The sequence below is a fragment of the Chelmon rostratus genome, chromosome 13, assembly GCF_017976325.1.
Source record: "Chelmon rostratus isolate fCheRos1 chromosome 13, fCheRos1.pri, whole genome shotgun sequence".
Classification (NCBI taxonomy): Eukaryota; Metazoa; Chordata; class Actinopteri; order Chaetodontiformes; family Chaetodontidae; genus Chelmon; species Chelmon rostratus.
The window spans coordinates 6,403,772-6,418,668 of NC_055670.1; the positions used below are offsets into that span (position 1 = coordinate 6,403,772).

General features: G+C 45.3%; 1 protein-coding gene across 1 annotated transcript in view; it reads left to right on the forward strand.

Moving 5' to 3' along the window:
• Positions 1–1,234: 1,234 nt before the first annotated feature.
• Positions 1,235–14,897, forward strand: part of klf7b (Kruppel-like factor 7b) — a 53,022-nt gene continuing 39,359 nt past the window's right edge. The window contains exon 1 of the mRNA XM_041951178.1: positions 1,235–1,360. Within this exon, the coding sequence (XP_041807112.1) occupies positions 1,259–1,360 (102 nt within the window). The 5' untranslated portion in view covers positions 1,235–1,258. The remainder of the gene's footprint in view (positions 1,361–14,897) is intronic.

Consider the following 14,897-nt stretch of genomic DNA (forward strand, 5'->3'; position numbering starts at 1 on the left):
CAGTTTCACATCAAGAGTAATGTCCTGCAATACTCAGTGGTAAAGTGCATAACATTTTTGAATGGTACACTGTCATCATTAGCAGTGATGGAGTATATTTACTCATGTGCATTTGAGTAGGGATTTGTTTTACTTGTAATGAAGTATTTTTTACAGTGTGCTATGCTTCTTTTGCAATAATAAGAGTCATTATTAGTACATGTGCTTTGTCAGTATGTACAGTGACATTTGCCAACAGTGTGTATTAAGAGTGTGGCACCATAAAAATGCTAATGAGTGTGGATTTATTTGGGGTCCAAAAATGGACAAAAGGGGGCTAAAGTGTTGTAAAGTGAACAGGTGGGAGGACCGTGCTGGGCTCTTCCCTCCACTGCGTCCCTGCTCTCCGCACAGACATCACCACATGAAGACCACATGGAGGGGTCTCTGCGGTGGAGCCGTCAAACCTCACAAAATCAGCACAGCAGCTTATCTCCACCGTCCCAGCCGCTGCCTCTGCCGCTCGGCCGCTTCTTTCTGCTGCTTTTTACAGCTGTTTTAGGCGTTTTGGAGGCTGTTTCCTCGGCAGCGCTCGTGGTTTCTCTCCTCTCTGCCTGCGCAGCCTGTAATGACTGAGAGAGGAATGCTGCTGGTTTTATATAGGCCTCTAAAAATAACTCACCCCTCACTGCCATCTACGGCAGGACTGACAGCCTCCTGCAGCCAATAGCGTCTCTGCATTCCCGCAGGCTCCGCCCGCTCCCTCGGTCTCAGCGCCTCCTTAATTGGACGTCAGTGACATCATCAACCCTATTTACCTTATTAGGTCACGCATGAAATTGACTGACAGGTGGCTCCTCCCCCGCCTCCCTCCCCTCTCGCGCCGGTCGCCTGGATTGCAGCGGGGTCCAGTCTGCTGCTGGAGGAGCAAACCTGGCAACCTGGCAGCTTGCACGGAGACCGATTGGCAAACTGGCAATGCGGAAATAGATCTGGCACCCCCAGGTCCGGACTGAGGAGAGAGGCGTGACATAGCGAGCAGAGAGGAGAGGGGATTGCATTGACTAAAAGAAAATAATCAACTCTTGTTTTCTTGTTCGCTTTTTTCTTTTTTCATTAAAGTGCTCAGGTGCGCTCATCTGCACCGGCTCCGATTTTTTCCCCCAGCATTTGTTCTTTTCTTATTTGAAGTCTGAGAAGAGGAAAGAAAGAAGTGCGTTTTTACCATTTGGATTCCGGACTTCTTTACTGAGTTTTTTCCTGTTTTTTTGCGTCAAGCATGGATGTGTTGGCGAATTACAGTATTTTCCAGGAACTCCAACTCGTTCATGACACTGGTTATTTCTCTGCGATGCCTTCCCTGGAGGAGAACTGGCAGCAGGTCAGAGATGATGCGTTGTCTCTTCTTTTCCGGGAAACAGAGGGGGTTAGGAACTGGGATGAGTGGTCATGTGTGCGCTGCTTGGTGGTTTCTCTTGTGTGTTTTTAGGGTTTTGCATCTCCGGTGCGCTCTGGAGCGGCGGCAGCAGCCCCGTGTAGTTGCGTCTTTTTTTTTCTTTTTTTTCGCTCACATGGAGCACGGCGAGGTCCGCTGACAGGAGAAAACACACACACACACACACACACGGGGGAGTGGGGTGAGAAGGGGGAGGAGGAGAAGGGAGAGGATACAGACAGAGCTTTACGCACTAATGGCACTAATGGACAAACAGCATGTTAGATACATTCTAAGCATCTTTACGCCCCTCGCGCTTCTACCAACGAAAGCCCTCTTAAATGTATCTTAAATACATTTAAGGGTTAATTAAGCCCTTAATCACTCAGGTAGAAGCAGGAGCATGACGCTCAGAGGATGCACAGATTTTAACTACAACCTAAAAAGGCTTCAAATGCACCTGGAAAAAACTAAACCGCTGGTGGTCAAGCAGAAAATGTTGCTTTTCCTTAAAGATTTGGAGATGTGAGGTTTTCGGCTTCACTTTGGTCCGCTTAGGCTCAAATTCAGTTCTCGCACCGCTTCCTTTTCCCATTTATATTCACCATATGGCTGATGCGACACACCGTTGGGGCAAAGTCAATGAGAAAATGCTGCTTCTCCCACAGCTTTCCCTTAAACTTGACGCTTTGGAGATAAGAGCTTTCTGCCAGGCAGAGGCAGAGCAACGCTTATGGCTCCACGTCGATCTGATTCAGCTGCTTTTCCCCTTTAACTCACTTATTCGCTGCACATTTCACCTGAACGCGAAGATGGGAAGTTGAGCGTTTAAAAGCAGCAGTCTTTCCTGAACTTTCCACCAGGCTGGGGTGTTTTTGATCTGTTTTACTGAATGAAGGAGACTTTCTGCTTTCTGCTGTAATTTAATCGACGGTTAAGAGCTGATTGAAAGTGGAGTGATGTTGTTTTTCAGTCACTGCTGATGCTGGAGTTGGTTATAGTGTGGCTGATGTGATCGATAGACCGGCCTGTCAGGCTGATATGTTTGGATTGTCACACACACGCACACACAGACACACACACACACACACACACACACACACACACACAGGCCATGTAAGACGGACACATGCCTAATAGCTAGTGACTTGTCTTTAAATAATATATCCGCATCTGCCACTGTTTGTTTGCAGATAATCCTGCTGAATTATGCATCATCACCCTCTATAGAACATTTACTGGACTCTGCATGAGAGCCAGCAGACTGCCTCATAACCTTTATCGCAGATGGAAATCTTTACCGTGCTTGCATTAAAATAGATTTCAGAGAAAATGTGGCGATTTTCTGTTTAATAAATAAATATGGAGTCTGTGGGGAGGAGAAACATTCACATTTTCTCTTTTTGCAAATAAAGCTTTGAACATCTGAACAAGGACTGAAAACAGTTTGAGGCTGTTAGTTATTTCGGTTTTTAAATGTAATTTGATAATTTAATAACAGAGAAATCAGGTGACACAAATATTTCCCCTCAAGTTTCCGCCCTTGAACTCGAGAAATGGAAGCTGTTAATTGGAAGCCATCTTCAGCCTCGTGTGTGAGGGTACGTGTGTGTGTGTGTGTGTGTGTGAGTGTTGCCACCTGCTATTTAATGTTCAGTAAACCAATACACCCGAAGTCTCCCCAAGGGTGTGCGCGTGGGACGGCATCTCCTCAGATGGCGCTGGGTCGGCCCATTGTGTGTGTTTGAAAGGGCTGGACCGTGTGTGTGTTTATATAGTCCTGAATGGAGCCCAGGCTGCGTTTCTCCTCCCGGACTGTCTTACTGACACAAATTCACACTGCCTCGTCCTATTTTTAGTCCAAACAGCACATAGTTTCATCCCCTGTAACCTATTTTTTTCCCTGTCTGTAAGCATATTGTTAATTGATTGCAAGGTTTCAGGTTTTGATGTCATGTCTCATGTCTTTCTGGCTGGAGAAGCTGTTTAAACTAGTGCCTACAGACTGGAATGTAGACCTGGGGGAAAGTAGTTCCTCTCAGTGTATCTGCACAATGCAGCAAACATATTTCAGCTTGGTGCAAATGCTCTTTAGCCAACATGAGAGCGCTCTAAGGTAGCGTTTGAAATCTGACAGCCATGCTTGCAACACCTGTGCTACAAGTGAGTGACAGCACCTGTTTGTGTGAGTAGCTAAAATGACGTGGCACTGAAAGGTAGCTGCTCTTATCAGGAATTAGATGATTGGATGGTTCCATCTCTGCACGTCCAGAACAGAACACGCTTAGCCTAGCTTAGCAAGGATACTTAAAACAGGTGGAACTGCTAACTGAACTCCACCAACTTGCACACTGTGCCATGTAGAGACAAGCTTGCACCAGAAGGGCACCTGGAGAGTGCAGACCTCTGCCAAGGCCAATAGTTCTTGCTTCTATGATACGCAAATCTGCAAGTGCAACCACAGCAGATCTATGGAAATATTTCCAAAACTATTCGACTTCATATTTAAATGTGGGTAAGAGCAGAATTGGTTGCATCATTTCCAGTCGCAGCAGGCAGCTGTGATGACCCAGCACAAACAGCACACCCACAGTATGTGAAAAGGTGTGGAGGAAGTGGAACAGCCAGCAGCTAAAGAGACAGATGTTCATGTTAGATGTTGGTGGAGACCAAAGCAGAGCAATTAGTGGAGTGCAAGGAAACACCACCACTGCTCCTTGCCAATGTTGCTTCATGTAAGAGGTCAAGGTGTGTGACTGGAGGATTCTGCAGAAGCTTCTGGTTCAATGAGCAAATAGCTGCTAGCTAATTAGAGCTATTTCCTGACCACCAACATCTGTAACAAACACAGCTGATCCTTGTATTGCCTGCTAGCTAACAAGATGCAGCAAGTACAGAAGACACATTTCAAGCTGTGTTCCACTGCTTTTTTTCGTCTTTTGGTGGAGGCTAGCAGTTTCCCCCTGCTTCCAGTATTTGTGCTAAGCTAGGCTAACAACATCCTGGATTCCGTCAATGTACTGAATGCACAGAGATGAAACTAATGTCAGCGTTCTTATTTGACCCCGGGTCAGACATCAAACAAGCACCCAAAATATGGTAACATTATTCTAATGTTACTGATTCCTGTATGTATCCCATCATGAATGTAGCTTAAATCTCAATTTCGCTGATACCAACTGCTATGCGAGCATTCATACTCTCCGAAGAGAGCGTTTCTGATCCACGCTTAGCTCCTCGGAGTGGAAAATGTTGGGCCGTTGTGGATAAAAGGCCAAAACCGACAGGATGTGAAAGACGTGTGTTCTCATATTTATCCGCACTAGTGGGGACAGTCTCAGAGCGAGCATAGAGACAAACACACACGCTGAGACCAGGCACACCCACGTTTTTTCCACTCTCGTTCCTTCTGTCTCCCTCCATCCCCTCATTCACTCCGTCACTCCGTCACACACACACACCCACACACCCACACACACACACACATGCTTGGCTGGCACGCACTAATGGAAAGCTATGGTCTGGCAGGACTCATCCCGCCACTTTCGACAGTAATTGGCCGTTTGCTGTCAGACGGACAGAGAAACACACACACACACACATACACACACACACAGGCACACACACACACACGCACAAACAAACAATCAGATTTGTGTGTGTCATTTATCTTTCCTGTCTGTCCCTGCACCATGCTCCTGGTCTTTGTTTCCTCGTACAAGCTTCTTTTATCAGCTGCTTTGCATCATGACTAAACATGTGGAAAACACACACTCTGTCTCTCTCTCTCACTCTCTCTCTGTCTCTCTCTCTCTCTCTCCTGTCTGTCAGCCTTGTTGCCTCTGACAGTACGGGCCCATGTTCTGCATATAATTGCTGCATCTTTGCAGGTTTGGAATGATGTGATGGGCTTTAGGGATTTGCGTGTGTGTGTGTGCAGTGTCCAAGGATAAAATGGCAAACCCAGACTTTCCAATTAGATCTAATCCATTTAGTTCAAAGCAGAGCCCTGCCAAAGTCGGACGGGGAAAACGGAGACAGTGAAAACAAAGGGTTGGTGGAAGCGGAGGTGGTTCTCGCGTGGTTGTTGTGAATAAAGATCTGCGTTTGCAGAGTAAATGGACACTGCATGCAGGTAACCAGCCTCATTTAGAAGCCCAACAGTGCTTTAAACCGGCTCGTTCTCTCACTGCCTCTTTCTCATCTTGTCTCTTAATTTACGCAGTCTGTGTGTCTGTAGTTCTTTTCAAGCTGATTGATTTATTTACTGCGGTGTCGTTACAGCTCTATGCTAGACCAACCAGCTCTGTGTTACTGATATACAGTGTCTCCATTAGGCCTGGCAAGCCTGCAGCCAACAGCCCTGCAGCTTCCTGTCAGTACTGTACCTGCAGCAGTTTATCATCACACAGATTCAATCGTTGTATGTACAATCCTTACAGTATTTTCACTCACCAATCACTGCTGTTTGTTATATTATATCATCTAATTCAGAACTGCTGTTAAAAGTCTTTAACCCTTAAGAGGTGCTTACTGGGTCTTTCTTTCCCCTGAATTTGTCTCGTCAGGCAGAGTGCGCTCTTAGGTTGTGTATCGCCTCTACAAGCTCCATCATTTCTCTGTTAGCCATTTCCAACATTACTGTACCTGAGCTGAACCATCGACAACACAATAGCTCAGCCGAAGCATTTGACTTACGGAGCTTGTTGGTATGTTACACAGCCTGGGAGGAAATTCTGCCACGCAGGTTAAATTCAGTTCAGAATCTTTCCTCGGGCTTTTTTCCGTGCGCCAAAATTTTGAAAGGTCTTGTTTGCTCTGACTGGAAGCTCTTCTGCATTGTTATTATCACTGAATTCTTTAATCGGCCACATTTTCCACTCACTGACTTGCAGTCACATGTTAATTACATTAGTAAGTTTCCTCATTTTGTCTTGTTTTGTGTTTAAAGTGGATTTTTGCTGTGGTTTGTTTTGGCAGCACTAAAAATGAGACCCAGTCTGGGTCTCACAAACCAAGTTGTTGACCATAACAGTGGTAACATACTCGTCATGCTGTGCAGCTCATCTTGTACAGCGTCTATTGTTTCACCTTCCTCTCTTCTCTTTGGTAACCTGTTAACCTACTGCAGGGACCATTGCATGAACTGCTCTCTCTCTCTCTCTCTCTCTCTCTCCCTCCCTCCCCCCTGTGACTTGAGGCTGGCCCTGGGAAGTTTGACAAGATAATGAATTGCCATGCATGCTGCAGTTTTTCACATTTCACAGCCCAGTAACTCTGTATGTAGGGATGGAGGGAAGGATGGAGGGGACGGGTGGCGGTGGGAGGATAAGTGGAGGAAAGGATGAGAGGGAAAGAAAACTCCGGTCGACACAACACACGAGGTAAAAGGAATAAATGCAGGTGAAAGTCAGACCGCGTTTTTTTCACGCCACCCTCTGTTTGTCTCCCTCGCCGTCCGTCCTGTGCTACCGCAGACGTGCACTCGCAGGGAGTTATGTAATGTCTGTGTTGCACAGCTGCTTCCTCGTAGTCACAGCAGATGAAAAAAAAAAGAGGAAGACATTGGAAATAACAAAGGAATGGAGAGAGGAGGAGGAAAGTGAGAGAGGGACAGAGAAAGAGAGAGAGATGAAGAGAAGAGGGGAGACGCTTATTATGTAATAACTACATAACTAAATGTCAGAAAATATACCTTGTAAAAAGCAACATAAAATTGAATTTTATATATTTCCTATGTACAGCAACAGGAACTTTTACTGCTACTACTGTACAGCAGTAACACAACATATATTTAAAGTCAACCAGTTAATTAAAACAAACGAATTAAAACTTTATTCAGCCAATAATACTTTGTATAACCTGTTTAGCAAAAATTGCAATATGCAATAAATTAGCTACTTCTCTCATTTCTTGTAAAGTTAATAGATAGATGATGTCAGTCCAACACGTCACTAAACAGCAGATTCATGCAGATCTTTGTGCTCCCTAAAGGATGAATCTGAAAGACTGATTCTGATTCTGATGCTGATTCTCTGACTTTCCATCTAGCTGCATTGTCTGCAGACCAGGAAAAAACTGACTGAGGAGCATTTGGTTGGTCCACAGTTACAGCAGAGGTTTATTAACAAGTGAAATCTGATGCATTGTTCCATGGCTTAATCAATTCTATTAGCAATAATATAATTTTATTTCGAAACCAGCCAGCATGAGCTTTTTCTGCCATTTTTCCACTGGTTTGTTGACACTTTTCTTATCGAGCCGTCAGAATTGACCCACATCAACAGCTTGGAGGCCGACATGGTTTTTGCAACTCAGCTGCTTGTGATTTCATTTTGAAGTGAACCCGCCGGGCTCGGGTCGATCAGCAGAACTCTCGTCAGTCTCGATGTGTCAGCCCTGTGATGGACAGGCAACCTGTCCACGGTGACCTGCCTCCTGCCCGCTGCATGCTGGGACTGACTGCAGCCCACTGTGACCCTGAACAGGACAGGCTTTATAAAAAATGGATGAATGGAAGCAGTGGTGGAAGGTAGCAAAGAATATTTACTCCAGTACTGTATTTAAGTACAGTAAATATATAAACTTGAGCTTAAGCTGCGAAAACAGAAGACTTTAGCCACCACCGTGCTTCGTCACTTCTTACAGTGTGGAAGCTGCTGCCAATATTGTCCTCAGTATGAGCTGCTCTAATCACTGCATTCATTCATTTTCTTTTTTATCATTCTCCCAAACACACACAGTTATTGTCTATTCCTCATAATTTGAAATCACTCGAGTCGAACACACGCGCGCACTCGCCCGAGAAGCCATAATTCAGTAAGTGAATAAGGCATTCAGTCTACGGTGGCAGAGATTAGATAAGAAAGTGAGCAGTCAGACTGCTGCGGCAGGAAAGCAGAACAAATGAACTGCACTCGTGATGGCGAGAGCTTAGGCTGTGAAAGCCATAGCCCTGATCTTTCAAGATGAGTGGTTTTCTATGGAGGACAACTCTCCAGCACGATTCACCGCGGCGCCTGATTACTCCAGTTTACAAGGAGATTTGCCCATTCATCTCCTCATGCTTCAAGCACACCGTGGAAGTCATCCTATCGCGCACCATGTGTTACATACTATACACATATTGATTTTTTGCCCGTATTTATGATAGGAAGCGCTGGAAACGTGCCTGTTCGCTGTATTACATGCTGTAAGGAGAGAAAACTGATATCAGTTTCACGTCTGTGGCTTCAGTAAAGGAGGGCGTTTAGCCCAGCGCAGCAAAGACTGTAAGCGGGGGAAAACCTCCGTCACAGCCTGAACAAAAGTGAAGCTTCTAACAGCTGCAGAGCTGTCGGATTTACACGAGGGGTGTTCTGAGCGAGCAGGTTAGCACGTCAGACCGTTCACTTGTCACATACCAGGTGACGTGCTCGCATTTCCAACCGGTTATTTCCCGACGCTCATCATTCTCTGCTTCCAGCTTCTCCTCACTTCAGTCTTGTGTAACCCCTCTCTGCAGGAGTGTTAACTGTTTCACAGAAAGCAAGCAGCTCGGCCTGCGGTCCGTCTTCAGCCCGGCGTCGACAGAACAAATAAATTGCCTTGAATGTAGAGCGCCAGCTTTCTGTCCGGTTAGTGACTGAGAGCGCCAGGAGTCACTACATCACCAGCCTTCCATCAGCATCCGTTACGTGTCGGATGTGCCGAAGCATTGTGCTGCGTCACTGTCTTGTGTGACTGGACTCTTAGAGGAGTCATCTTTCAACAGCTGCGTGTTAATGCACCTTTCTGGCACTTTTCCATTTATTTGAAATATCAAGCTGCTTATAAAGATTCTATATCAGGGACGCACTGAACCATAATCATACTTTCAAGGACTACAGGAAAGTGAAGCATTTTCAACTGAGTGAAATTTCTACTACAGGTCCAATGATGCTGTACCTCCACATTATGGACGCAGTGTGTGATGAATCTTCAGGGGGTATTTGTTTGGTTTATAACTGCTGTGATCTGATCTGAGACTGGGTTTGCTGGTCAAACGCACTCGGATTTGGGAAGTTATTTAAAGATAGATTCTTTTTTTATTACGAGAAATCCTCGTGGCGATCACAGTCTGACCTGTGTTGACACACACACACGCGCACACACACTCACAGGTGTGTGCATGCGAGCGCGTTTGTGTGTCTACATCCTGCTGAGCCAGTGTTTGCAGACTGATTGGCTCAGGGATAAAGCCTTGTGACCTGGCATCCATCCAACCCCCCATTCTGTAGTCGCCTCGCTCTCTCTCTGTCTGTCTGTCTTTCTTTTCTTCTGTCTCCCTCATCCTCCCGCCCTCTCTCTCCCCCTCTCTGCCCCGTTCTCTCCCCAGCATCCTTTTGTTTACGCACATTTTTAATCTGCACGCAAAAAAATGAATGGAAATGATAGGGGTTTGAAAAAAAAAGCTAAAATATAGCAAGAAGGCTTTGCTCTGGTGTGAGGTGGGAAAGTTGACGTGTCAGCAAAGTGAAGGTGCAATAAAGGCTGATGGAAACACATTTTCCAGATAAACAATGACACTGTAGGACCTGCTTCCTCTTCTGTTTTTCTTCTTCTCCTTTATTACTGCCAGAGTGGAGAGTTGTAGGAACTCCCAAAAACTAAAGAATGAAAAAGGGAGGCTGAAAAAATCGCGTTGTGTTTGGCCAGAGGAGCCGAAATAATTCATGAAAGTAACATAAATGCCAGCAGTATTTAGTAGCAGTGAAATGTCATGATGCACCAGAGGAGTTCCTGCGGCTCTTTTTATAGCGTTGTCTTGTCATGATCTCCTGAGAGTGTCCCCACAGCTCCAGGTAATAAACACACTCATTCATATGATACTTTTCTTTTCTTTTTTAAAATATCTGCACACCTGGTCGGAAACACAGCCTCCTCCTCTCTCATCAGTGCTCGGCTGCTGTGCTGAACCTACAGCCGCCAGGGCACTCACATGTGTGTGTTTTGGTAATGACATCATTCATAGTGTGCGGAGGATGTTGACAGTGGCAGAGGAAGTGAGTGTCTGTGTGCGCTAGCTCGCCAAGGCCTACAGTTGGCAGTACACCATCCAGGAAGCATGCACACACACACACACACACACACACTTGGTTGCGCCACAGTTACTGCTGTCAGGCTAGTCTAAAGTAAGTCAGACAATATCTATCTCAATGTCAACCATCACCCACCCACCTCCTGACACCCGGCCAAAAGCTGGAGACGTGGCTCCAGTAGCGAGCAGAGACGAGGAAGAAGCAGCGGCCATCTTTGGAAATGTTTGTTTTTCATATTGCCACTGCTGCACTAAATTTTCCCCGGAAAGCGTCCTTGTAACTGACATTGTAGCTGTGCCAGACTGTGCCAGCCGTCTGAAATCGCTTCCAAAGGCGCAGCTTCTTTCTGTGCTGGAGTAAACAGAGCTGAGCCGCTTCCACCTGCCTTTAAATGGAGCTTTTCAGCGTGGGAAGTCAAATACGCAGCAAGACTGCCGTTCACCTGTCTGGAGGAACGGTCAATTATTTTCTGTTTTCTGCTTTTCAGCGTTACTCTCTGAAAAGAGGAAAGTGGGCAGAAGTCCACCAGCTCCAACATGAAGCCATTTCGTGTGAATGTCATGTAATTTACCCAGAATTCTTATCACATGAGTCCTCCTTAGTCAACAGTTAAAAAGAAACAGTCGTCTTTGTGCAACTGATGCATGAAATCAATATCACAAAACCAATAAGGACCATTTGCTGTAAAATCCACATGAATCATGACAAATGTGCAGATAGTTTCACTGTCACTGTAAGCTTCACAGCACAAAACACCTTTCAGATGTGTCAAAGCGAAACTTTTCAACGTTGTTTTGTTTTTGGACACAACTTATTATGACACATTATCGTGTCGTCACAGTAGAGACCCTCTAAATGTCAAAATGCAATAACTTTTGAGCTACTGCCAAGCTCCTCTCAGAGCCAGTCACAGTGTGTCTGGCTGAAACAAGCACCTGCTAAAGAGTTTCATCAGGGATGTCACATTGTTTCAGGGCATTTGAGCATCGTGTGTGTGTGTGTGTGTGTGTGTGGAGGCAGAACAAGAGACAGAGTTGCAGGGAGCGAGGAGCGTGCCAAGCGTTCTTGTGCGCCTTTATGCATGCATGGTTGGTGTGTGCGTGTGTGTGTGTGTGTGCAGAGTGGGACACAGTAAATGGGTCATATGCAGCGGAGGAGGATGACCTTGGGAATTTGTCCTGTTTTTCTTCACGAGTCTGCCGACGCAGTTCTTTGTCTCAGGGAGACAGAGAGGTAGAGACGCACTGGCAGAGAACTGAGAGTCAACAGTTAGCATACCCAGAGCTAAATTGCTAAATTTGTTGACAGGAAATGAAAAAGGCCTTCTTCAAACTGTTGCCACAAAGTTAGAGGCACGGTGCCGTTGGAAATATCAGCGTATGATGCAGAATTCAGAGTTTTCTTAAAGCTTCCCTGTGGAGTTTTAGACCTGCAGTAGCATCATGGAGCTGGTTTTCTCTGAGTGGATTCCAGTTTTGATTGTGTGGTGCACAAAAACAAAAGGAAGATTTTCTGCAAGCAAACACGGATGTAAACAATATTGGATTTAAAACACTATAAAAGTCGGCCTCTCAAATGTTTTATGAGGAAGGAAATGCATTTAGCACATTTGTTAGAGCTCAAAGATACACACGATGTGTTTGTGTGAGTAATACTGAATATAAATCTGACTTTGTTTGCAGGAAAACCCTGCAGGGCACCTTTGATTGGAAACAAGGAAACAATGAAAAATAAACCCAGCCCTGAAGTTCACCAGCGTCCGCGTTCAGCTTCTCCTTTACCAGCTGTCTTTGATGTCATTGCGACAGTATGTCTTGAACACATTGTTGAACACAGGCTTGTTCTCCCTGCATGTAGATATTGGCTCCTCATGTACTTAACTTAAATGTGAACGTACCTGAGTTCAAATTCTTTGTATTTTATAGCTGGCGCTCTGCAAACCTCAGCTTCATTGGCTCCCGCTGGCGTCTCGTCTGCTTTTCACTTCCCTCCAGCTCCCATTGGCTAGGTCCACCTGATCTGATCGCTGGATATCAAACAAACATGAAAACAGCTGCGGGGCCAGAAATGTTAAATATCTGAGTCACTAACTGAATCCACATTATGTCATTACCTCTAATGTGTTTTCTGCTGCAGCTGCGAGTGAACTGACTCATTTTTTGGATGAGACTAAAGTTTGGAACTAAAATATACCTGATTGGATCATTCAGTTTTACACGTGTTACTAAAAAGAACGACTCCTTCCTTCAAGTCTTGTCGTCTAACTTTTCTGCACCCTAAAGCCAAAGTACCAGCCAGCATTGATTCAAGCAATAAGGATGCTATTTATCATTAATGGTCCCTATTTTTCAATATTTGTCAGAATTGCATGTAATGCAAGCATGTGTAAATGAGGCCAGCTGTGTGCTGCTGTGCTGTATGTGGACAAATGGTTGTGGTGTCTGGCCCAGCAGTGCCATGCCTGCTATACTGGGATATGTGGGTCGACAGCTATTTTAATCCACAATGTTGCCAGGAATACCTGAGGGAGCAGACCAGTGCTGCAGTGTGTGTGTGTGTCTATTTATGTGCGTATATAAATGTGCTCCCGGTCCGTATGTACATGTTCGCAGGCATGAGCAGAGGCAAAGTCGAGAAAGACAGTGCGAGTCTATGTTGTAGGCACAGCAACATAAACATAGAACTGATATCAATTGCTGTTTATCAAAGTCAACACTTGTGATTTTCAACCTAAAACAAGCCTCTCAGATGTGAGGATATATTACACAGTATCTTTGGATATTGGGCTGTTGATGGGATAAAGCCACCTTGGACCCTGGAAAATAATAATATTCCCATTTTATTAACAAAGCGATCAATCAAGCGGAAATAATCTGCATATTAAATGACAATTAAGACAATAATATAGCAGTTGCAGGCCTGTTTGAAATCAGTTTGCGACCAGTGTGTCCACAGAGAGGATGACCGAGAGCCCAGAGCAGAGACAGAGCGCATGCCTTTTCAGATTTATGCACATTAGTGTGGACATGGCCTCAGTTTCCGCTGGATGAAAAGCAAACTTCACTTTGATGCCAGTTGTAGACACAGTTTGTGTGTGTGTGTGTGTGTGTCCGTGTGTGTGTGGGGGTGGATGCGAGCATGTGTGTGTGTGTCCGTGTTTGTGTGTGTGTGTCGGGGGGAGAGGGGAGACATCTGAATTATTTAAGGTTGAACTGCAGGACACAGCAAAGCGGAGAAATAGATGGTGTTTCTCTTTTACCCCCAAGACAACTTTCTAATGCAGAGAGGGCTTCATCAGGCGCACACACACACACACACACACACACACACACACACACACAGAGGCATGTATGAGTCATGTGTCCACCCACTTTGCTTTCCAGCAAGGCCAATGAGATCAGTGGCTTCCTCAAAATACAAAGACCTCTGGAGGTAAAGCAGAGAGCGAGAGAGGGAAAGGGAGAGACAGCCAGACCCTGGTGTAAAAAAAAAAGGTGTGATGACAGTAGAAGCCTCCCTGGAGTCATACACACACGCACACACACACACACACACATACACACACACACAGGCTTGTTCATCCACCCTTCTGAGGGCTCTCCACTGATAGAGCAAGTCTCACCACATGAACTCATAGTGAACCTTCTCATACTGAAGTAATTCCACCTTTTTCCTTTGATTCGTTTTATGTGTTTTGCGTGTGAGTTGCTGTTGAAGTTCCTTTCTTGTTTTTGCTTTCTGAGGATATTTGCACAGGAATAAGGAGCCTCTGTACCGGAGGTGTTTGTTTTCTCTATCTAGACTTTTTTTTTGTTAATTTAACGACAGACAGACGAGCAACACACAAAAGGAAGCACGTGCAGACATGCAGAGCACAAGGGTTCACTGAACATTGTGAACGTCGCCTGATCTCAAAGCAGTTGGACACTGAGTGGAGATTTTGGGGTGAACTGTTGGACAGTGCATCTAAACACTAGATAAGGGAAGACCATGTGGATGAAGGGACCTTCTGAGAAAGCATGTTAAATGATCCAGTGTGATGTTTGGCTGCATGTAGTCTGTTAAGTGCTTGATTTCCACTCATGAGTGTCACACAGGTGAGGATTACACGTTGCTGTGCAGAACATAAGAACTCAGTTTATAATCCTGGTGTGATTTGGCCCCCTCTGATAAATTTACATTAGTCTGTTACAGGCAATGAAACGAATGAGCGAATTTAAAGAAGTGGAACATAAAGGAAGGGATCAGCTGCTGTTGTGTCTTAATGGATTGACCCTTTCTGTATATGAGGGTGTGTGTGTGTGTGTGTGTGTGTAAGATAGGGTGGAGGAGGGATGATGTGAGGGATGAGGTCATTGTGTAGTGTGAGCATGCGTGACTCTTTGTGTGTGTGTGTGTGTGTGTGCATGAAACAAAGGCGGTCG